This window comes from Ascaphus truei, chromosome 2 (assembly GCF_040206685.1).
Source record: "Ascaphus truei isolate aAscTru1 chromosome 2, aAscTru1.hap1, whole genome shotgun sequence".
Classification (NCBI taxonomy): Eukaryota; Metazoa; Chordata; class Amphibia; order Anura; family Ascaphidae; genus Ascaphus; species Ascaphus truei.
The window spans coordinates 197,474,733-197,500,517 of NC_134484.1; the positions used below are offsets into that span (position 1 = coordinate 197,474,733).

General features: G+C 41.1%; 1 protein-coding gene across 3 annotated transcripts in view; it reads right to left on the reverse strand.

Moving 5' to 3' along the window:
• The window catches only part of LYRM4 (LYR motif containing 4), a 189,232-nt gene that overhangs the window by 122,758 nt on the left and 40,689 nt on the right, over positions 1–25,785 (reverse strand). For 2 of the 3 annotated variants that reach the window (XM_075585795.1, XM_075585797.1), the window contains exon 3: positions 20,403–20,523. In XM_075585795.1, coding sequence (XP_075441910.1) covers positions 20,403–20,523 — 121 coding nt within the window. Of the gene's footprint in view, positions 1–73; positions 1,525–20,402; positions 20,524–25,785 lie in introns of those variants that run through there. The other variant, XM_075585796.1, reaches the window with a different exon arrangement.

A 25,785-nucleotide genomic window follows, 5' to 3' on the forward strand; every position in this document is an offset into this window, starting at 1 on the left:
TTGACTTATCCCGATTCACAAAACTGCTATTTAAAGGAGCACTCCTGGGGACATATTTGTCACAATAACATCATGAGGTATTACGTATTTTAATCAATTAATCTGGCACATCAGAGGGTAATTTTAACTGCAGGCTGCCTTAACAATACATGAATTATTTTAACGGCAGAACAAACCACTGACCATGACAAGTTTTGCGTGTTGATCTAGGGATAAGAGTATCTGGTGTCGGCATTTTGTTGTGTAAGTGTGGGGGGGAGGAAGATTCATATATGGCGTCACAATTCTCCTGACTGGAAATAAAAAACTACTTTAAAAAATGTACCTTGAAAGGCTTTCTTTGGGTGATCTATGGCAGGGGTGCACAACGTTTTTTGACTGCGCGCCCCTGTGTCTCAGTCCCTGCGCTCGCCCCCCACCCCCCAGAGTGACCCGGCTGAATCCCGGTAAGAACAGGTGGCAGAGACCTCGTGCTGTCCCCTGGCATTTACTTTAAATGCCTCGGGGAAGAGTGCGGGGCCTCTGCAACTGTGCAAATCCCGCTCCCTCAGATCCCCCCAGTTAGCGCACAGCTGATCTATGGAATACCAGGAGGGTGTGGTCAAGACGCCAGCCCAAAGGTTTGTGTAAAGTTACTAAATATAAAATCCTGGGTCTGACAGATTTGCAAGAATGACGGATCGAAATTTGCAACAGTTCCGATTACACAAATTAAATGATACAAAGAATGACAATGTGGTCTATGCCGATCGCCGATGTCTGTTTCTTATGCAAAACTAGAATTTAGGTTGTCATATTTCATATACAGGTGTGTATATTAAAGTACACAGAAGCAACAGTAGAGATGGGGTTTGTCTAAATGTTATATAAATGAAGTTAGGAAGCCTTTTCTATATTCAGGCAGAGGTTTAAAGGTCTTTATTCCTTTAGTCATAAAAAGGTCATTAAGAGATTGATGAGGGGTTAGGAAAGGTGGGCCTATCTTGTTTTCAATGCAGAAAGTTTAAACTATAAACCATGCATTCGAGACATTAAATTAGAATTCAACAAGGAGTGTCTGATGTCAACACAATACGCAAATTCTCATATTCATATTCCAATCTCCAATGACCGCTTTAAAGCAAGCAGCTACTGTCATGTGGTAACAAAGGGATTTCTGTTTTGTTTATCCTTTTTATGAGATTAAATAGTCTGTCTTTATTGTATTGTATGATCTTGTAATAATCTTTTTCTGTAAACTAAGCACTGTACTAATTTTGTATATTAAACCTAAACTTTAATAAGTATATCTTTGGGCTCTGATTGAACTTGCACGTTTTGTAGAGCAATTTAAATTTTTGGACGCATTTTGCTACAACAGGTGTGTGGTAAGGACATTTTCCTGCATGCTTCGTTTCCTGTATCTCCTTCCCCGGTGACCTGTCCTGCTCCAGGTGTCTGAATCTGCCTCCATCTTCACCACTGTCAATCACAGACCTTTTCTTTGCAGACCCCGTGTTCTCTTGGTAATAATTGCCCCAAGTTCTATGGAAAATAAAATGACCCAATTTAATCCAACAAGATTCAAATTAGCTTGTTTTTAAATTAAACATCCGCGGACTGCTTCAGCCTCAGGGCCCTTCTAGCGGCTACTGGAGCAGTCCAATTGTGTCAAACGAAAAATCCCCAAGGAAATTCAATGATACGTAGAATACTGCACAACTTTAAAGTAATTTATATCTGGAAGTCCGGTACCTTATATAATTGCTCCATAAAGTCTTGAAAAACAAACCGTCTTCCTGGTACGTGATGAAGTTGATGCTATAACTTGTCTATATGGGGCTCCAATTGCTGTGAACTATTTATTCAGGAGGCTATCAATGCTCTTATTCATCAGGTAATTCCTACAGGATGATGCATCCTCCAGTGGGATAGTAGTACTGTATGTCTGGGCAGTCTGGCTACAGCGACATCCACCGTATGCAGCGATTTCCACACATCTTTATATTTTAAGAATATCTTCTAGAATCTCGTAAGCATATTGTTGTTCCATTCATTGTAAATCAGTTATTCCTGTGTGAAACAGGATCGGTCTGAATCTTTTCTTCATGCCTCAGAATAACGTATCCCATTTGATCACTTTCTTCCTTTGAGGCCCGAGCATTTAGCCACTCTTTGAAACAGTCTGCCACATACAATTCAAGAGGCCCCCTCTCTCTGGAAATCTATGAAAACAGGCCTACCTGTTTACCCAAGCATCTAATTAATGAACCACAACCTGTCTGGCATTTAATAGCTACAGTATCATCCCATCCTGTATTGTATTTTTCCTTGTGTTTGGTCTTATCTATAACTATAAATGTTTTATTTTTCCCTTTTTGTAACTGTGAATTGCTTTGAGTCCCATTGGTAGAAAAGCTCTATATAAATACCGTTATTATTAATATTTCCATATTGTGACCAGGTAGACTCTCTGGGACCCCTCTGTCACCTCTTTCTATGTGGGTCGGCATTGCCAAAGGAGGCGATATGAGTAAACGGCATACAGAAATATCACTTGTGTGTTGCTTGCAAATAAAACAGCAAATTGTCACCTGGCCCTTTCAGTGTTGAAACAGAAAACAAAAAAGCCTATGGTAGCTCTCTCTTGGAGCACTGACTGAACTCTAACTACTGGTCTGCCTTACCAGCCTATAATTAAAAAATTCCCAGCTCAAAACAGTTCCAGAATGTCCCAGCTTGCCACTGCAGTGTGTGCAAAGGAGGCTGCTTCTCCAAGCACAGAGATCCTCCCAAACAGGGCTTTTCCTCCCTGACCCTGGGAGCAGCAGGGAACAGCTCCTCCCCCAAAACCTCTTGAACGAACACACACACACACACACGCACGCACGCACGCACGCACGCACACACACACACACACACACACACACACCTACCTTGTGGTTAATGTTCTGACCTCTTAAGTGGACACTGAAGTGCAAAAAAGGTATAACATTTGTGCAGTTCATATTTTTTTCCCTGTCTCAAAAGGCCAATATTAGATTGTTAAATTTGTGGGGAACAGATGAATTGTGCTTGTACTGGCTTCCATGCTCAGCATTTTATTGTTGGTCTTGGTAAATAAAAACAAGCAAAAATAAAATCTACTGGGGCAGGTAACACGGTCAGTCTAAACAGCCTCATCAGGCAGTGAGTGTTACACCTAGATTATAATGCTGAGAATCTCTCTGCATTGCAGCTATTTCCATCGGGCTGATGTGCCACACAGAGCAACAAGGTTGCCTAGCAAACAGAACTGGAAATGGAGGCAAGAAAAGACGCTTGACATTTTTTCCTCAAGGTAGTAACAATAACGAGATGCATGGTTTGCCTCGCAATCATTCTCGGGGTATAAATAGAAACAAGATAAATTGATACTGTATGTCGGTGTTCTCTTCCTACACTGCCCTGCATTATAAATGAACATTATGATAAGCCTAGGACAAAGGACAATGTCACAACAGGGAAACCTCGTTTATAATTAAAATTGTAAATATTTTACTGCCTGAATGTCACATTTATCTGGTCCATTAAACATACTACATTATCATAAACTGCAGCTTGTACTAAAAATCTAGGTCTGTGAGATCTCTGTTTTTGGTTAAATATTTGCAAACAATTGTGGTACATGTCTCTCCAGTCCCTGAAAATGTACAGTGATATAGATATATATATACATATACACACACACACACATATATATATAGTCAGCCTTCTCTTCAGGAACACACTTTAGGTAAACAGGGTATGAAATTCACATATTAAGGAGAAGGAGTGGCTCAGTGAGTAAAGACACTGACTGGCACTGAGATTGCTGCAGGGGAACCTGGTTCGATTCCCGGTGTTGGCTCCTTATGACCTTGGGCAAGTCACTTTATCTCCCTGTGCCTCAGGCATCAAAAAACATAGATTGTAAGCTCTACGGGCAGGGAATTACATTCATTGTAAGACCAAAAGTACATAAAGCCTCGACTAGGGAGATGGACATGCATTGGAATTGATCAAATTAATTTGGGAATCAGAAGAGGGAATTAGGAGAAGGAATTGTTGGGGTGAAAGAAAAACATTGGCGGATTTGTTTTATTTAATAGCGTTCAACCCGTGATTTCAATGTAGAACTTCATTATTCTAGGTTTATCCGATTATTTTCTTGTTGAAGTGATTTTAGTGCGAGCACTCTCTTTTTTCCTGGTTTTATATATTGAAACCCAATACTGGTGACTTCACATGAGAGTTTGAAGCAGGCGAGCCTGGTTCAATTCCCGGTGTTGGCTCCTTGTGACCTTGGGCAAGTCACTTTATCTCCCTGTGCCTCAGGCACCAAAAACAGGGACCTGTGCCTGCAAAAGGTTTCAGTAAAGCGCTGCGTACAATTAGCAGCGCTATACAAGAACATGCTATTATTATTATTATTATTATATGGTGTATGCCCCCCCCCCCTTACCCCAGTATCATCCAGCTTGTATCGTTATCTGTGAATGTTTTGTGCGAGCCAAGAATATAGACATGGGGTGGGGAAACACCAGTTCTCAAGGACCAGGTCTTCAGTATATCCCTGCTTCAGCACAGGTGGGTCAGTCTTAAACTGAGCCAGTGATTGAGCTACCTGTGCTGCAGCAGGGATATCCTGAAAAACTGACCTGTTGGTGGTCCTTGAGGTGTGGAGATGCTCACCCCTGTTCTAGACCATGGCTGTGAACGCCACAAGTGTGCCATTTTCTTGTTGTTGTTAACTTCTATTTTTGTTGAAGAGGAGGGGGGGGGGGAGAGAAGAGGAGAAAGAGTAGAGAATAGAAAGTGGGAGTTAGGTGAGGGGGTAAGTCACAGCACCTCATAACAAGTATCCATATGTAAAACACTTATTTATTGACATCTGGAAAACAAATCATCCAAGCACGAAAGGTGACAGCATTTACACATTTTCAAGGCCAGGAGAATATTTATAATTGACCCTTTAGTTTATCTATTGATCAGGGAGTCCCATACCTTACAGAAATTCTTAGCCGTGTGCTTTAGGAAAGAATAAATTTTTCCCACTAACAGCACCCCTTTTATTGTCTGTATGACTATCTTTTCTGAGGGGGGTAGAAGGTACACGTCTGCCATTATAATGTGTTTGTTACCTGCCCTAGCAGCACATTTTACCCACAGTAGGGTTTTCTATAGTGGTTTTGGAATAGAGTTACTGTGTAAACTGCACTGTAACATTCAAGCGTCTAAAGTTATTTGTGAGCATGATTTATTATTGAAAGTCCATTGTTAAATCCTGGCAATTAAGAGGTATTGATAAATGTAAACACATTATTAATGTCAATTACAAAAAGCACAAGATTGATTAGCCACCCAGAGGTGCACTGGCATAAGCAATGATCATCAATAACCGTTCACTGCTGACAAATGTGCAAGGAAACATCTACAAGGCAAAGGACACTTTCAATTAAAATTAGGGTGATTTTAACAGACAAGTTAAGAGCTGGGTCAACATAGAAGTAATGCAACACTAGGACGATCCCATAGTACTAATCGGGGAGGCTGACTGAGCAGGTTGCATAGATAATGAGAGCAGAGACCTATGGTATATCATTAAAGGTCCGGGTGAATGCAAAGCATGTTGTGAGTAGGCTAAAAAAGACTGATGTTCTTTGACACCTATACTCTTATTTTTGTCTGTCTTCAGAAGTGTGCGGACACAATGTCTGCACAAATAATGAACTCTACCACTTTTTTATAGTGTCAATCTATACCATGCCTTTAAAGAAACAGGACGGAAGAGTAAATCTGTGCTAAAAGACACATCTGTATATCACAGGGGAAAAATAACTGCGCTATTAAGTAATGCTAGCAACTCATTTGAAATACTGTAGTACATTTATATTAAAGTATTTACCATCTCTCCTTGTCTATTACTACGTACAATATCTGCAACAAATTTGATGATGCTCCCCTTTTGAAGTAGAAGAATACAATTACCCCAGCATTTCAATACAAATTGGAGCTGACGTGGCCACTTACTACAGTTTCTACTCATGAAATGAAGCAAATATCAGGCAAATTAAAATTTCTCAATTCCTCCCGACTGTTGATTTCAAGGCTGTGTGCTAGGGATGTGCACTGGCTGCAACAACCCAAGGGGTGACACTTCAGGCAGTGTATGCCATTCTTAGCCCTGTCACTGCCAGACGGGCCAGAAACAAAGTGTATGTCAACTTCAATAACAAGGGAGTCCCAAATGTAATATACTGCTGTATTCATGCTAATCTGCTGCGGCACTGGAGTATTTACTCAGTTTTTTAGCCGAGTTACTGAATTCATCTGCAATGAGAAAAAAAACCACGTGTACAGTACAGCATATAATTTAGTACATCAGGAGAGCACTCCAGTATTGAACCCCTTGGTGTTGGTATTCAGCAGGATAGAACGAGGTGGGATCTTTGTCAAGTCGTAATCTGCGCCTTATTTTTGGTTTTAAAGTTTAGAACCAACATAATGATATTTTGTCTTCTATAAAAATCGCTGACAATGTACGCAGCCCTATACATACAGTACCATTTTGCAGAAACAATGAGCCCTTCCTGAAGAGTTTACAATCAAACAAGGAGATAAAAGGACTTTCTAGGGGTCACAAAGAAGGGGAGATTGAAACTGGACTAACCCACTTAAAAAAAAATGGTAGCATTCTGATCACGTAACCACTCCTTCAGTGCTGTGGCTCTTTACTTAAACAACAGAAGGCGACTGTGTGGCTATTTGCATACTGCTTGAGAAAGGAGACTGCAGCTCTGTGATGGGAGGATGTTTTGCAGCAGAATTATTTTGCAGCTCTTTATACTGCAACTGCTCAACATGTTGCTGGTGACCACTGCAAGGACTGAGCAGCAAACCAGAGACTAGAACAGAACCCCCCGTCCTTACCCAACCAGTAGGTGATACTGGAACTGAAAAGATCAAGGGTCTACTACTATCACAGAGACAAGGAAGGCAAGAAACATCACAGGGCACCTAGGCACAGCTGCACTAAGCTCCGTTAAAGCAAATAACGTCAGGTTACCTTAATTAAAAATGTATGTTATTTTCTCAGAGTTTAACTCAAATCCACCAAGTTGATTACTGCATATGCAAGAACAACAACCGTCGTTTAACTCGCCTAGGGTTAACGTTAGGTTGATTTAGCACTATTTTGCGTTAGCTTCAAATAACCCAACGTTAATTTATGTCTTACCTAAAAGGTGGCGTTAGCGCCCTCGAGAGCTCTAAAATATGGCTTTTTTGCATGAGGGGGAGAAGGATTATTTGATATGTCTATTATAAATGGCTGCGTAAACTGGGGTTATTATATAAAAACATATACAATACATACTTCTAAGGCTGGGGCCATGGCAAAAAATACAGCGCTGAGCCACGCTGACGCTCATGCTCTCCTGCTTAAGCAGGAGCTTTTTTGTGTCCTGGCATGAGCGGCAGTGAGCGCGCTTGTGAGGCGGGTGGGAGGCGGGGCTAGCGCGCCACGTCACGGAGTGCCATTGGCTGTTTCCGGTCACGTGACCGGCCCTCCGCTTCCCTCAGTGCGAAAAATTAAATGATCTGTTGGCTGCAATTCCACACGCCTCTGCACGCCTGCAGAAGCGTCTACCAAAGACCCACACATGCCGGATGCAGGAGGTAAGTTTCCTGGCTCAGCGCTGTATTTTTTTACCATGGCCCCGGCCTAAGTATCTCAATTGCAGTCTTTAAAGAAAGCAGGAAATTGCTCTGCAACAGTTACTTTCCTCTGATGCAGAGGCCTACAATGTATACTCATAGAATGATCAATGAACTCAGGTTGTACACACAAAGGCAACTATATACCTTCATTTTTATGAAGGCAATCAAATCACAGAACTGCATTAAATGTCTAGCAAGCCAAATCATTAAAATATGTTAACACTTTAAAAAAAGATGATGTTAAAAGAAAAACAATAAGAAAGGGAAGCCAATTACAGCTTCTGGTGAAAACAGAAGACAAGAGGTCCATATGAAAAGTAGAAGGTGATGCCCCAATTATCTGACATTCAGCCGATTAGTCCTTCCTCTTATACCATTAGGGTACCAGAGTACGCAGAGTAAGTGACAGAAATAATGTTATATAAGGATGGTTGGTGTAAGGCAACATAAGCAATAAACTGAAATAGAAATCAGAATTAAAAACAATTAAGGGTGGTAAAAATATACTGTTGTTGAATGTGAAAATAGAGCACTAGAGAATTATACAGTAGTAGAAGACATCTGTAAATGGATGGTTTGGTATATTTTAAAACGATGCAGTGTTTTGTGAATGAGAAACAGTAGCACATTAAATGACAAAGATTACCGATAGCAGAAATTGAGGGCTATGAATGGCCCAGATTTTCAAGATTTCTCCAATTAATACATTTGACCTTATCTACTGTAGCTTAATTTTGCCCTTGCCTAGCGTATTCTTGCCCTTGCCTTAATTTAAACCAATAACCTAGGCTGTTCGTAGTCCCTGAGGACTGCATTTTAGCACCAATGCATAAGCCTTGTGGGATGCAATCAAAAGATGGACACAATGATCTAAAACATGGAGAGACCCAACCAAAAACTGTGTTACAGGTAAATGAAATCAATTTAATTGATGTTGAAAGTGTTGCAGACTATGTGGGAAAACCATGCAGCTCTAGATACTGCAATACACCTGCGAGCAGGTTACTGGCCACTTTTGTTTAGTGCTTTCTCAGTGGACTGTCGAGGATGGAAACAAGACTGCAAAGAATCAAGCAGGGAATGAGGGGAGAAAAAGTGGGTTCCCGGCAACTACAGCTCTGAGGCAGGTGATGGGGGTCGGGTGATGCTGGGTAGGAGCCTGATTACAAGGGAGAGGGGGTTGTGGGAGTTTCTGGCAGAGATAAGATGAGGAGGGATGTATGTGATAAACACTGAGGTGAGAACATGTGATGGTGTGTATCAGGCGTCATGGTGATGGAGATAACACCACATAAGGAGGGGAAGGTGTGTGGTAAACATAGGGCTGGGGGCAGAGGAGAGATAACATGAGAGAAGGCAGGTCAGACATTAGGATGGAGATATTATATGGGGAGGGTGGTGTGTGATAAATACATGAGAGATGACATGGGGAGTTTAAATCAGACATTGTGATGGAGATGAGATCTCCTGTGTGATAAACAATGTTTTGGTGACATATTATGGAAGAGGTACATTCATGTTGGATATTGAGAGGAGTTATCCTGGGTTGTGTGAAAAATAATGGTAAGAAATTATGGGAGGGATAGGAGCCGTCAGACATAAGGATTAAGGAGTTATGGGGGGGAGTTGTACGATATAGAACAGTGATTTCAACCTTTTTTTTTTTATTGGGAAACCCCATAATTCGATTGTGAAATTCTGGGGAACCCCAACCCCCGTCTCTCGCCACTCACCCTCCGTCTTTCGTGTCTCCCCCCCCAAACTTTCTCCCTCTCCCTCACCACACAGACACACTGTGTCATTAAGGCAGCCGGCTCTCGCGCCGATTCTCTCTCTCCTGTCAGCCGGAAGTTGACAGCAGAAGCAGGGAGAGGAAAGAGCAGTGATCTGCCAGGTCACTGCTATGTGGGGTGCCGCTGGGCCTGGGACAGCCGGGAGAGTTATCCCAGCTCTCCCCCTCTGGCGGCCGCGGATCCCCCGAGGGGTGCTCATGGAACCCCGGTTGAAAATCACCGATATAGACCAATGTTTCAGTCCCCTAATGAAAACACTGATAAAGGGACCTAAAAGATCATCCGTTTTTTTATGCACAAACAACTTACATTTGAATTTCCTTTTTCAGTAATGTCTCATCCCATAATCATTAAAATGTTTGACAGTGCAGACTCTGTGTATATTGTGTAGCAATATATATTGGAATTACACTGAAGTCAAAACAATCAACAACATAACACCTCCAATACAGTTATAACACCGCTGTTTTGAAGGTGTGTTTAGTGGCAGTTGAAAATTAAACCTAAAATCCAACTCCATACAAATATAGAATTCCTGGTTTACGACCCTTTTCCTGATTCACATCCTACCTATCCAACCGCTCCTTCAGGGTTTCCTTCTCTGGCATCCTCTCATCTTCACTCCCTATTGGGGTCCCACAAGGCTCTGTCCTCACCTCTTCTCTTGGTGAACCAATACAATCTCTATGCCAAAGACACCCACACAGTTACCTCTTCTCCCCTGACCTCTCCTGTGTCACCAACTGTCTCATTGTAATCTCCTCCTAGATGTCTCACCACTACCTGAAGCTTAACATGTCCAAAATTGAACCAATACTCTTTATCCCCCTTTCACTGCCACGCCTACACCCAAACTCTCCCTCACAGTCAACACCACAACCTCATCAACACCTCAAGCCTACTGTCTAAGGTTATCTTTGACTGTGATCTCACATTTATTCCTCACGAAGTCTTGCCGTCTACAACTACGAAATAACGCCAAGATATGCCTTCGTGATGCAACTAAAATCCGGTATTCACGCAATCATCTTTTCTTCCGCCTTGACTTTTGCAACCTTGTCACAGTTGGCATTCCCCTGGTCCACCTATCCCAACTCCAATCCATCGAAAACATTGCTACCACACTTATCTACCTCACACCCTGCTCCACTACGCAAATCGCTACACTGGCTTCCCATATACTCCATTGGACCATTTTCCAACCTGAGGTATACTCCACTCCACAATTAGCAGCCACTTTACCTTTTTGGTTCAACATGCACAAGCAGGGCCTTCATTACCTCCTGTATCTGTTTGTGCATGTTTGTCCTCATTTGTTTTTGTATGTAACTATCAGATCTCTGTTCCCCCTATTGCGGAATATGTTGTCACTTTACAAATAAAGTAAACATAGTAAACAATAAGCAGACACACTACAGGGCTATAGCCTTTTAATATATATATATTTTTACACATTTTCACCAGCAACTTGTTGCAGCAGTTAAGTGGTAGGTCAACCCATCTGACCCCACATGTACAGGCACTCTCACCAACAAGCCATTGCAGACTCCAGTACAGTGGAGGCCACAACAGTAAACTGCTGCACACAAATAGTGCTCGTACAGGCTACTTGCTGTTTAACAATGGCCCACGGTATATCAGCAGGTACATTAGTAAATTGCATCACAGACACTGAACGAATGTTTCATCAATCCATTCACAGCTGGATCTTGTTACTCGTGTAATTTCAAAACCTCTTCAAAGTTGCTTCACTACAGATTATTGATCTAGCCTGACTGTTAAGCCATAATATAATCCCATATCATAAAAACAGCAGTCTTGCAAAATACGCAATTACATTCTTTTTAACAATAACATTTCCCCCCCCCCCAAACATTCGCAAGTAAATTCATTTTGCAACATTTAAAAAAGTTAATTTGCGCTTTTAAATCTTGCATTTTTCCGTCGCAATAAAATAAAAACATTTACCTAAATAAATAAAGATGCATCCCATTAGAATTATGCAATTCATAGCTTCACACAATAATACATTAGTAATTGCCATACCAAATATATATCGTATATACATAAAATCTGTTCATATAGTGTATGACATGTCAATGAGAATCCATGAGTCACCTTCTGTATATAATTATCACAAGCACATTTTTTAGTATGCTGGTATCAAACATTATTCTTATTTAGGACTTAAAGCTTGGATTATACACTTCCAATGTTGATAAAAATATGACCGTTGCTCACAGGGGGGTATTAATTAAACTGGGATAGTACCAACCGGGGATCTATTGCACAGAAACTCCCATTGACTCCAATGAGCTTTTCCGTCCCGATGATTACTACATCCTATAAACTGCACTTTATTCCTATTAAATGTGGCTGGAAAGATACCTCTACATGACACCCTGTACAGCAATAGAACAGAACGTTGTATTTTTATGTATTCGTTATGCAGTAGTGCTCTCTTAAATCATAAAACAAGCCGTGAGCCCCCTTTCACTTAAGAGCAAGATAAAACTATTCATTTGGTATGGCAATGTCCCAGTGTGGTCAGAAGAACTCCACTGATGGGACAGAAGAGCTCAGCAGAAGGAATGTATACTGTCACCAAATGTGCTTGATTTAAATGGTATGATCAGACATAATTACTGCATGCTTCAACATTCTCTACAATTTTCAGACATTTGCAGTATCTGTTAAATGGGTTTGGTAAAAATATTGAAGTAGTGGGTGTATGTGAGAGGGGGGATTGGGGGAGGGGGAAAGGGAAGGAGAAAAGAAACTTTAAAAAAATGGGTAGTGGTATCTCCACCTTAGTGCCTCAACCCCGATACTCCTAGACAAAGGTCCCATAGGCTACATTGTGTCAGGGCTCTGCTTTACTCGGTTATAGAAGTGCTGGCCCTGTGACATTTGGCCCTGTCGTCTCCAGCACTAATCAGCGAGTCCACACCTTTGTAAATTGATTGCAACGTTCTCGGAGGAACGCTGTAATTTTCTCCATGTGTACTACACGCCAAATTATGTTCAAATTCTGTTCAAGTATCTCCGGTCCAAAGTTCTGAAAAGTAGCAATCTTTTAACTCTGGGCCATTTCACTACTACATACAAAAACGAGAGATATGTGTCTGAAGATCTTTTAAGACCCGCCTTGAACCTGGACCGGCAAGGTTCTAAACAGTACATGATTTGGGGTAAAAGGTTAATCTTGACAGAAATTACTCTGCCCACCCAGGAAATACAGTACGTCCCCAGGGCCGTGATCATTTTGGGATAAATTTAGGCTGCAGAAGCAGTGTTTGGGACAGTGACTCCCACATAAGGCAGGGATTGGGGTGTCCATAAAAAAATCAAAGTTCAGTTTTAGGAGCTTTATCAAATATTTGGGAAGGTTAATGTCCATGGTTAGGGACTTCGACTGATTTATCTTGAAGCCCAAAATGGCCCTTTACTGCCCCAGTACCTGGAACAAATTTGGGAGGGAATTCAGGGAACGAGTGAGCGATAGTCGTCGGTGACTAAGGAGATTTGCCCTTTAAACCCACCTGGTCTCTTTATACCCCATTATGCAAGACAATGGAGGCAAGTGGGGAACCTAGACCTGAGTGTTCTAGATACGAGAAGTTACTCAATCTGGCTGTGGAGCCCCCAGCAGAGATCCTCCTGCCGTGCCAACCTTGGTTCACGTGTTGAGACTGGGGCCTTGTGTTGCAGCCATCACTGGGCTGGCCATGTCAGAAAGATGGGGGCCGAGTGTGTAAAGTGATTTCATTATGTATCGTTACTATGTAAATGCATTGATCTGTGTGACTTATTGTGTGCCTGAGCTAGTAACAAATGGCTGAGTGATGGGTACACATTGAGTCAGAGGGCTGGCCTTTATGTAGGCCAGGTGGAGTGTTAAGGGAGTTAGCGGTGGGACGCGCCACGCGCTGAACTTGCCCTAAAGCTGGAATATTGTCCTCAACCCCCTCACTCCCGATTGGTCAGCACCCAGTCTTCCATGCTTTCAGATGGAGGCGGGGAAAGATTATAAAAGCCAGTTACAGTCAACAGTTGTTCTTGGGTAGCCTTGTTGACTAGAAACTACCTGTTGCGAGAACTGTGGAACCTGGTGTGGTCACTCCTGGTTCCTGGAGTTCGTCGAATCAAGGCAGAGACAAGAGTAAGCTAGCTCCAGCAGCGTCCTCATCCTAGCGAGCTAGGAGTACCCCCCTCCCGTATTCCCAGCTTGGCAAGCTATTACTGCGTTCTGTATTGTGCGATTTTACTGTAAAATATGGTTTATTTAAGTTTCGTACTCTACAGTATCTGGTGATTGGCGAGCCCTGGTAATCTAGTCAACCCTATATCATGACAATCAGATCTTAGCACCACTTAGAAAATATGACCCAAGTGTCATCTGACAGACATCGCTATAAAAACAGGTGTAAATACTGTAGATATATTTATCAACTGCACAAATCAGACCAGCACTTACAATTTCAATGGCTCCAGGGATGCTCTGTGTGATGCCGTTAAGAAGCATCAGTCTGCCTTGCCAATTAAAGAATATATTAGAACAGGCGGTGAGTGGATAGATTCTAGGCCTATTCATTCCAACACTGAAATAAACTACAATTAAACTGCTTTGGGTTTTAATCCTGCTTCAGAACCTGCCTTTCATTGGCAGTTTAATAATGAAGCCAATTATTATGAGGTTGAGTTAAAATTTGACTATGTTGTGTTAATGTTTTGGTTATGAATTAATTACTATTGACATGCCACAGGAAAAAAAATAATGCACTGTGCATCACACAGAGCAGGCCAGAAAATCCTTTTCATACAATGATTTTTTACATTGATTTCACAATAGGTTAGCGTGACTAAAACCGTCTAAAAGCCATCATGTTGATTTTTATTCAATTCATTTATTGGTTCAGAATATTTCTTGAAAACACTGTTGATTACAGATTTCAAGCACCAAGTAAAAGCACAGTATATATATTGTTGGAGAGATAATTGGGGAACATATTGATTTTGAAATGCAAAAAAAAATAAAAAATTGTAGCAATGTCCTTATTGATTTGAGAAAGAGGGGGGTGGGGGGAAGAAGGGTGGAGTACCAACTGTTCCATACAGTATGAACACAAATATATTACAAAAAGAAAAATCAGCGCAAATATCTTTTTGCACAGGTTGGTATGATGTCAATTGGTATGGTGCTAATATGTCCAAAATGAAACAGACTTTCATAAAAATGTCCAATACCAAGGAATAATTCCAAAGAGTTTTACAAATAAAGTACAACACAAAACTGGAGTATGCAAATGGAGACGCAGCAGCTTCAAATTGGATTAACTATAGCTTTAGGCATGGAAACCAAGACCCTTACCATCATGGCCTAAATTTGATCCATCTGTATCCCCGAGGTTCCACGCTGATCACCAACAGCTGATCACTGCCTGATACCAGGTTATACATGCGAATGTCTCTACCTTTTGTGAGGGCATTTTTTTTTTTTTTAAAGCCCCCTTTTTTTTAAATTAATTCTTATTAGATTTATACTATGGAGCATTCGTTTCTTCCTTTTGTATTTTTTATGCGATATATATTATATACACACACACACACACACACACACACACACACACACACACACACACACACACACACACACACACACACACACACACACACACACACACACACACACACACACACACACACACACACACATTTTATTTATTTATTTATAAAATATTTTACCAGGAAGTAATACATTGAGAGTTACCTCTCGTTTTCAAGCATGTCCTGGGCACAGAGTTAAGACAAATAATACATGTTTACAAATACAGTTACATAATGAGCAGGGTATCCATTATATACAAGACATTGCATGCACAGTTAAAGATAATTTATATTATAGGCGTATGAAACAGTTACAGACCAGATTAAAATGTGTGACAGCCTTAGATTTGAAAGAATTTAAACTGGTGTTGGATGTGAGAGTCTCCGGTAGGTTGTTCCAGTTTTGGGGTGCACGGTAAGAGAAGGAGGAGCGGCCGGATACTTTGTTTAGCCTTGGGACCATGAACAGTCTTTTGGAGTCTGATTTCAGATGATAGGTGCTGCATGTGGTAGGGGTGAGGAGCTTGTTCTGGTAGCTGGGTAGCTTGCCCATAAAGAATTTGAATACATACATACACACACACACACGTTTTATCAGCTAATAAATTATAAAAAGTCAGGACAATTCTTCTGGAATCCTTGCAGTAAGAATATGTGTACTATATGTTGCAAAATTGTGAGCCTATAAATTCGACCTATGATATCTGAACAGAACTTGTGATTTATAAAATTACTAGCTGATATACCCGGCGTTGCCCGGGATGTAAATGCGTAATAGGTAGTATTATGTATAAATAGGGGAACAATAGGATGACTATTTGGTGGAAAGGTTGTATAATAATGTTGAAAAGAAACATGGAAGAAAATGTAATACGATGTTGTTGTTTAAAAATGTTTTTTTGTAAACACACCACAGTACGATGTATATTTTGGTGACATAAGTGATGTAAAAATGTGATATGTGTCCCCCACTAGGGTGTGAGTAGGTGTGAGGCGGCGGGTGGGTGTTCAGTACGGTTGGCGAGTGGGTGCTGGCTGTGGGTGGGGGTCCCGCTAGGGTGTGAGGCGGCGGGTGTCTGGTGAGTGCGGGCGGCGGCTGGTCAGTGATGTCGGTGCATAGGGGTGTGAGTGTGGCGGGTGGGTGTGAGGCGGGAGGCGGTGGGTGGGTGGTGAGTGGGTGTGACGGCTAGTCAGTGATGTCGGTGCGTAGGGGCTGGAGGCGGCAGTCGTGTGTCGAGTGTGTCGGGTGGGTGAGAGGCGGCGGGTGTGTTTCGAGTGGGTGAGACGTGGCAGGTGTCTGTTGAGTTCAGGTGGCGGATGTGGGGCGCAGGGGTGTGAGGCGGCGAGGGGAAGGCAGGGGCGGGGGGGAAAGGCAGGCAGGGGGGGAAGGGGGGTGTCATTGTGTGTGTTGGGGGGGTCAAAAACGGAGCTGGGGGTCAAAAACGGAGCTGGGGGGGTCAAAAACGGAGCTTGGGGGGAAGGGGGGGTGTCACTGTGTGTGTGTGTCTGCCACGGTGTGTGTTGGGGAGGGTCAAAAACGGAGCTGGGGGGTCAAAAAAGGAGGTGGGGGGGGAGTAAAAAACGGACCTGGGGAAACGGAGCTGGGGGGGGGGGGCAAAAACTCACAGTTTCGGTTAAGCCTCCCCCCAGCAGCAACAACCAACAACACCACCACCAGTGAGCATTTCCTCACCTCAGGCAGCAGCAGCAGCAGCAGCAGTGTGCCTGGGGGTTGGGGAGCCCTGGGTTAGAGCGCACCGGCCAATGAGAGCCGTGGGGGGGGCGGGAAACACAGGGGGGGGGTGCGAAACACATGGGCCAATGGGAGCCGTGGGAGGGCGGGCGGACCGACGGACAGACCGACGGACCAATCAAATGGTCTACAGAGACTCACAACCAAGATTTTCAGAATTATAGATATAGATAGGATGATAAACCGCTAAGAATGGTCTATCACAGGTTATTGGGGAGGAGTAAAGATTAAATTAATACATTCACTCTGCATTGTACTTGTCATTTATGAAATATAACCTTTCCTTGATATGTTTCCGAATTTACAGTTGTAAATGTTCATAGCCGAGAACCGCATGGTCTTTCTTTCACTCCAATTGGTTAAAGCTTGATACAGTATTTGGAGCAATTGGGGGATTGCTGGACAATGTATGTACACTGGCGACACACTTTATTCGAGCTCGGCTAGTCCCACGAATTCGGGTATACCCGGGTGTATTGAGGTTTGTGACTGTTTTCTGCCCGAGTGCATTGGGTTATTTTCCAGGCAGGGATTGAAGCATTTTATTCCCGCTGGCTGCAATACTGCACAGTATATATATATATACTGCATTACAATTCATGAATTTATGCCATCTGGTAGACACGCGAAGCATTGCAGCCTATTAAATCCTAATCATTATCATTTAACAGATCAGCCCCCCATCAGCCAGGCATGAACCCAGGCTGGGAAGGCAAACACAACGGGGCTTGTCAGAGGTGAGGAGCGGCGCATTCCAGGTATCTGCCAGGTACATACTGGGTATTTGCTCGAATAAAGTGTGTCGGTGCAGTATAGATGTCATAGCATACTTCATGTATGTATAAATGTTACCTATACATACTGTACAGCAAGGCTAATAAAATGTGGTGGCAAAACATTCTGATTTGTATTATTAATCATAAATATACAATACTCTTATAGATTTATATATAGCCCCATAGCCAATTATTACCAATTAATTAGAGGAACACTGGCACATTTACTACCAGTACTCAAAAAGTATGCATAGAATAAGCACAACAACTTTTATATAACAAGAAAGGTTATACAGAAAATTAAAGGGAAATGTACATTTTAGTGCTCTGCTGCTAGGAGTATATATATATATATATATATATATATATATATATATATATATATGGTCTCTGGTTTTAAATATATATATTGCCATGCTCAGTAGCACTCCTTTGTGAAACTTATATGCTTATATATATGTTGTGGGTATTTTGGGGGTTCAATATGAGCTTGTAAGGGTTCTGTATGTTATATATATATATATATATATATACACACACACACACAGTGGTCGACAAATCACCAAAAAATGTACTTGCCGAACATAAAAATCTACTCGCCACCCAGTACCACACGTGTGCTGCTTGGGCCAATAGGAGCTCGCCACGATGTTAAATCCACTCGCCCGGGGTGTGCAAATGTATAGGTTTGTCGAACACTGTATATGTATATATATATATATATATATATATATATATATATATATATATATATATATATATAAAACGAGCAAATACATTTTTTGAAGTAGCGCCGCTATATAACCCAATTGATATATATTTAGAATATATTTGGAAAAACAGTTGCTATTAATGGATGTGCTTAGCGGGGCGGCTAAAATTAGGCTAGTACACTATGATAAAAACATTAAAATAATACAATATAATTACGATCTCTTGACAATTGAACCCTAAAAAATGTAGAAAAAAATCTAAAAAATATATTTAATATGTAAAAAATAGAAAAAATTGTCAAAAAATGAATAAAGATAAAAAACCTTCAATACATAAAGTCCTGTTCCAATGGCAATGTCTTCAGTTTCCTGCAGCCCGTTTCAAAGGGATCACCAGTCCCTAGTGATATCTAGAAAAAAGGAAAGAGAAAGAAAGAGGCGCACACCTAGTGCATTACCATAATAAAAATTTATTAAAGGAACATAAAATCTAACAAATGCCCACTCACAAAGGTACAGCAAATATAAGCGTGTATGAGATAGGCTCTCATGTGCCAAACAGCTCGATCACCAGCGTCCGGCTGCAGTCAATGGCGTCGTCACGTGAGTCTCCTCCGTGGAACCGGAAATGGGGTCCTTCGCCTTTGGTGTTCAATAGGACAGGTCCCTCCAGGAAACGAAAGCCTCCAATGTCACTAGTATGGTTAGTTATTGGCCGTGAGAGCCGCACACGAGAGCCAAAGTTCTATGAGCAAGTAGCAGCAGTGTTCGTGGGCAAATGGCGGCCGGAATCTAGCCACGCCCTACGCGTTTCGTCATCAATGACGACTTCTTCAGGGGATCGACCCTGAAGAAGTCGTCATTGATGACGAAACGCGTAGGGCGTGGCTAGATTCCGGCCGCCATTTGCCCACGAACACTGCTGCTACTTGCTCATAGAACTTTGGCTCTCGTGTGCGGCTCTCACGGCCAATAACTAACCATACTAGTAACATTGAGGGCTTTCGTTTCCTGGAGGGACCTGTCCTATTGAACACCAAAGGCGAAGGACCCCATTTCCGGTTCCACGGAGGAGACTCACGTGACGACGCCATTGACTGCAGCCGGACGCTGGTGATTGAGCTGTTTGGCACATGAGAGCCTATCTCATACACGCTTATATTTGCTGTACCTTTGTGAGTGGGCATTTGTTAGATTTTATGTTCCTTTAATACATTTTTATTATGGTAATGCACTAGGTGTGCGCCTGTTTCTTTCTCTTATATATATATATATATATATATATATATATATATAAAATCTGTGTATAAGTCCATATCCTACTAGCCTCCGTGCTTGGTAATGCAGTGTGTGTTTGTGTGGGTGTGTGTATGTATGTATATGCGCATTTATATGTGTGTGTGTGTATCTATCTATCTATCTATCTATAAATCACCTTGAGAAAGGTCCCGTGTGGAGGACCGAAACGTTGGTTTTTATGTCTCACTAAATACAAAATCTTTTGACTAACCCGTGGAGTGCTGCCTCTGATATTCGGTCACACGGTATCGTATTACCCATTTGGTTTATATAGGATTTGCACCCACTTTCATCTACCTGACGGAGTGCCTTGCTCTTATCTATTTATTATATATATATATATATATATATATATATATATATATATATATATAAAAATATATATATATACACACACACACACACACACATATAAATGCGCATATACATACATACACACACCCACACAAACACACAAACCCTGCATTACCAAGCACGGAGGCTAGTAGGATATGGAATATTACGCAGATTTTCAACTTTTGAAAGGCAATAGTGTGGTAGTTCTTACGAAGTGTTCTAGGTTATTTACATGAATAACAGATCATGCACAAAAGGCATTATTGTGGTGTAGTAAATAACACCCTCAATAGGTTATTGCGTTAGTCACTTACTTGTAGTAACAGCTTTCCATTCTTCACCTTATTTAAAAAAATATATAGTTGATTAGGTGGTAGCAATGCTTTAAAAATGCAAAGGGTCTTACCTGCCGCCGAATCATGTCCAAGTTTTCTTTAGCATGTTGAACTAAAGTTTGTATTTCAGGAAAATCATCAACACATTTTTTGTCTCTGAAAGCATCCCGTGTTCTCCTGATGGCATAAGTTCTTGGCAAAAAGAAGAGGGATAAAAGTAGAGATCAGCTTAAATAAAGAGAGTTTGACATTTATAGTTCACATCTGCATATAGACATACACAATGTTAGCGAGCTCAAAACCCAGACCCACAGTATTATATATTTCATTGTGCTGCTAAATGTTAACCCTGTAAGCACCGTCTACATGTCCCGCATCCCAATGCGATGGACTATATTATGGTCTTTCCTCTTTCCCTCGATGCAATGGAGGAATTACAAAAGGACTCAGTACAGGCATACCCCGCATTAACGTACGCAATGGGACCGGAGCATGTATGTAAAGCGAAAATGTACTTAAGTGAAGCACTACCTTTTCCCCACTTATCGATGCATGTACTGTACTGCAATTGGTATATATGTGCATAACTGATGTAAATAACACATGTGTAACAGGCTCTATAGACTCCCCGCTTGCGCACAGCTTCGGTACAGGTAGGGAGCCAGTATTGCTGTTCAGGACGTGCTGACAGGCGCATGCGTGAGCTGCCGTTTGCCTATTGGGCGATATGTCCTTACTCGCGAGTGCACTTAAAGTGAGCGTACTTAAAGCGGGGTATGCCTGTATGCAATTGGTAAAGCTCTTACATCAGCTTGCAGTAGTTGGGAAATGTTCATAACAAGTTTCTGATGCAAAGACAGATTTATTGAAACATATAGTCGCAATCAAACCAATTACCCTCAGTATTGCAAAAACATTGGCAAGTTTTATGTTTGTAACCCCAACTAAAACCAGCGCCTGGCGATAGGGTCATGTTATGCAATAGGAGATCAAACAAACAATCTAGCTGATCTCCTTACCCATAATCATTTTCATTAAAACAAAGTCGTAGATCTCCTGTAATGACAGGTTCATATACATGTGGGGAATGTAAAGCACTTTATGTCGTTGACACAGAACACCAAATTAAAAAATATGGCCCATACGGAATTACATTCATTGTAAGACCAAAAGTACATAAAGCCTCGACTAGGGAGATGGACATGCATTGGAATTGATCAAATTAATTTGGGAATCAGAAGAGGGAATTAGGAGAAGGAATTGTTGGGGTGAAAGAAAAACATTGGCGGATTTGTTTTATTTAATAGCGTTCAACCCGTGATTTCAATGTAGAACTTAATTATTCTAGGTTTATCCGATTATTTTCTTGTTGAAGTGATTTTAGTGCGAGCACTCTCTTTTTTTCCTGGTTTTATATATTGAAACCCAATACTGGTGACTTCACATGACTAGTATAAAAAGGAGAAGCGTAATGAGTGTCCGGGCATTTACACGTGTGACATAGAGGGAGTGAGCTGCAGCACAGACCAGTTTGTGCGCTAGAGAATGCACTTTTCAAGTTTTGTGAAGGAGGGAGCCGTAACACAGCACATACACGCTTGTGTGCCAGAGAGCCTCTCTAAAATTTGTTCACGGTATCAGGACTATTGGGACTTACTGCTGCCAACAAATGCATTGTGAAAAAAATGTGGTGACTTGCAAGCCTCTAAAGCAAAATAAGGAGTGGCTCAGTGAGTAAAGACACTGACTGGCATTGAGAGTTTGAAGCAGGGGAGCCTGGTTCAATTCCAGGTGTCGGCTCCTTGTGACCTTGGGCAAGTCACTTTATCTCCCTGTGCCTCAGGCACCAAAAACATAGATTGTAAGCTTTACGGGGCAGGGACTGTATCTGCAAAATGTCTCTGTAAAGCGCTATGTAAAACTAGCAGCGCTATACAAGAACATGCTATTATTATTATAAGCCAAATAGACTACACCATTATTGGGTCAATTGTTTATTGATGGGGTGATCAAAATATCCAAAAAATAAAAACCAGGACACATTAAAAAATTATTTAAACACTTAAAATAAATATTATAATGGTATTTTTCTAATAGGGTCCCCAATTATGCTGTATTGATTTCTCTCCCTCTCTCCTGTCTCTCTTATCCCTCACCCCTGTCACTTACCCATACACTTACCTGATCAGTGACAGCACACTGCAGCAAGAGAGAGAAGCTGCGTGAGCAGCACAGTGCCACCTCATGGCCAGAGATGTATTTATACTGCACAGCCATTATTCCTGGCAAAACCAGGACAGATTGTCACCGGGACTATCCCGGGATGTCTGGTAACCCAATTTATTAAAGACAAGCTTTTTTTTGAACCTGCATGATATTGAGAATAAGAGGATTTTGTGCATCTGTCACTCCACTCTATAAATGCAATGTAGGTCACACGTATGAGTGCCATTATCGGTGTAAATTATATAGATTGGTCATTATAATGTAGAAATGTCATCTCTTTTTAGGGAATTTATTCTATTCTTTTATAATTAATAAAACATTTGATGGATTTTGCAAATAGCTTACCGAGTGCATCATTCTTTGTTGCCACAGAACTGACTGCCACAGGCAGACCTGACATGTTTTGGCCAAAAGATTAAACTAAATGGCACATCCTTATTTAAAAAAACAAAACAAACAAAAAAACAACAACATATAGGCCTAGAAATTAATGAAATCATTTTTAATATACGATGCGCATTGAAGCGTCTTTGTTTAGAGTGTCAAATCGACACTCATGTTCAGCTCAGTTATAAGATGTAAAATGTGACATTGGTCACATTAATTCTCCAGATGCGTATAATGAAATTAACCATCATGTCACGTTCCATTCTAAAAGTGATCACTAATCTCATCTAGTTTGAGCTCAGCATAGACAAACCTTTAGTTAAAGGTTTCTGAGTTTAAAGGTGTTAAAAAAGGTGAGCAAGTCAATAGCAGGCTGTGCTCCCATTTGTTTGATCCTGCGGTTAGAATGATCACTGCATCTCAGGCAAGTTAAGAACACACACACACATGGTCAGAGCCTCATAGTCTTCATCGTGTTCCTACTAATTACACAAAAATCACTGCTGATGTACTCTTAAGTGCATTCAGATGAAGTTATTCAATGGCATCAATAGGTTATAAAAACGTGTGGGTGATGGAAATTTAAACTTTTATAGAGAATACATAAAGAGATACAAATACATAAACAGCTGGCAGTTGATCGGAAGCTATTATTTCCACGTCTGGTCAAAGCTGCAGAACAACCATTGCATCTGCATTAAAGATTGGTCAAATTGCAGCTGAGCAATGGTTAGGTTGTTTAATGGGCTGCTGCTCTTGAGCTGCTCATTTTACATTTACAAGCAGAGACCTCGCCAGTGTTAATACAGGAGACGTGCAATTGATTAAGTGACAGCAGTGTTAATATTTTATGCATTGACACTTTATTCTACCCCACCCTCTCCTTTAAAATAATTAGAATATAATGTAATCATGAATTTGTACTTTCTGGCTTTCAGTTAACACTAAGTAATATGCCATTCTCTCTGCTCCCTCAAGATCGGAGGTCGAATGAGCCGACTACACTTTGGATACCTTGAATTGCAAAAAAACAAAAAAGTAAAATCTTAAAACAAAATGTATTGCTGACCTGAGGGAGAGGGAGAACAGTCGAAAGCTTGTCTTATAATATAAATTGTTAGTCCGAATAATAAAAAAAGGTATTACCCAATACTGGAGTACCCATTCACTTTACACTAAAAAGTTCCTCTCCATCAGGGGTTATCAACCCCAATCCACAAAATCCCCCCAACACGTCAGGTTTTAAGGATATCCCAGCTTAAGCACAGGAGGCTCAATCAGTGGCTCAGTCGAAGACTGCTGAAGCTGGGATATCCTTATAGCCGGACTTGTTTGGGGCCGGGGGGGTTTGTGGAGGGGAGGACTAGAGAGGGGCACTACGCTTAAAAAAGGTGCAATCCTTGACTTGCCCCGCCCCCCCTCCCTTTTAAAATATTTCTATAACAAAAATGTGGGCACAGTGGGGTGCCCGGGTTCCCGAGATGCCTACCATGTTGACGTTACGACTTCCTATTAGTCCGCATAATGCAGGAGATTTAAATGCCATTTTGTTTCCCCTAGAGGTGATGCTACCGGTGGCACCTTCCCCGGTAAGCAAGTATTTTAGGAACAAGTTGAAATGAACACGGTTCAGCTCTAGGGTGCCCCCACTAGCCACCCATGTAAAGATGGGAGACATTTCTCCATTATCCTGAATTGTGAAATAAATGTTATCTTTCATAGAAGACATGCAACGTACACATTACAATTTGGTATACAGCTTTATTAAAAAAATAAAAAAAATAAAAAATTATTGGAGCAATTTTGAAGCTCCTCTGATATTAACGAAGTGGTGCTATTCTACAAGACACCTTCCAGCTCTAAAAGTTGTTTTATGCCACTAAATTGGCTGTGAGGTGTGTTATATGGCAGAGCACCACTTAGAATATATGTCCCATTATCTATTATGTCAAGATGGGGCCTATGTATCAACCCAGAGAAAAGTGTTTTGATGCACTGCTGTTTTTTGGCGCAGAGATGTGGCATATGTGAGAACAATATCTTACATTTCATGTAACATTTAAGACATATACCAGATGTGGAGGATTTTTTCTGGTCAAATAAAAGACTACGAGTGTGGTGAAGAGAGAAATAAAATGCGATACTGTACATCACATTATAATCTGTGCACTATGTAACACATCCCTAACTGCTCCTACTCACTCCCCATAAAGCAAACTAGGGCAGACAGGGCAACATGCTTTAATAGGTACTACATATAGGGTGAAAATCCCACAATATTTCTCAAATTGCTTCGATACATACACCGCTGTACGTTCTTTCAGCCTCTAGACTGGCAATTAAATTGACACAATCAAAATGTTTAAAACGGTGTCCTTTGGGACAGCTGTGTTGTACCCGTGATTACACAGCATTTTCTCAGAACAAGTTGCTTTTTCAAACATTGCGATGCAGAATATGATATGGTGATCTATATTTTGACTGGCTGGCCCATAATCAATAGTACAGTATGTAAACCGACATTTTGTTCATATTTGTAGGTAAGGCAAAAGGGCACTCAAGGGGTCAAACAATGATGCTTTTGCACACAACCAATAAAAAGGAAAATGTTGCAGCACTTCCTAAAGTGCAGTAATTGATTATAAAGCCTCTTTTTGTAATTTTTAAACAAATGATTACCATTTTTTTTTAATTATAATTATTTTTATTTATTTATTTTTCATCATTTTATTTAAAAGGATATTATAAACCTAAATATTTATATTACTTCAGTGTAAATGGAGATAAAATATATATATACAAAATATTTATATAAAATATATAACACTAGCTGAGAGACCC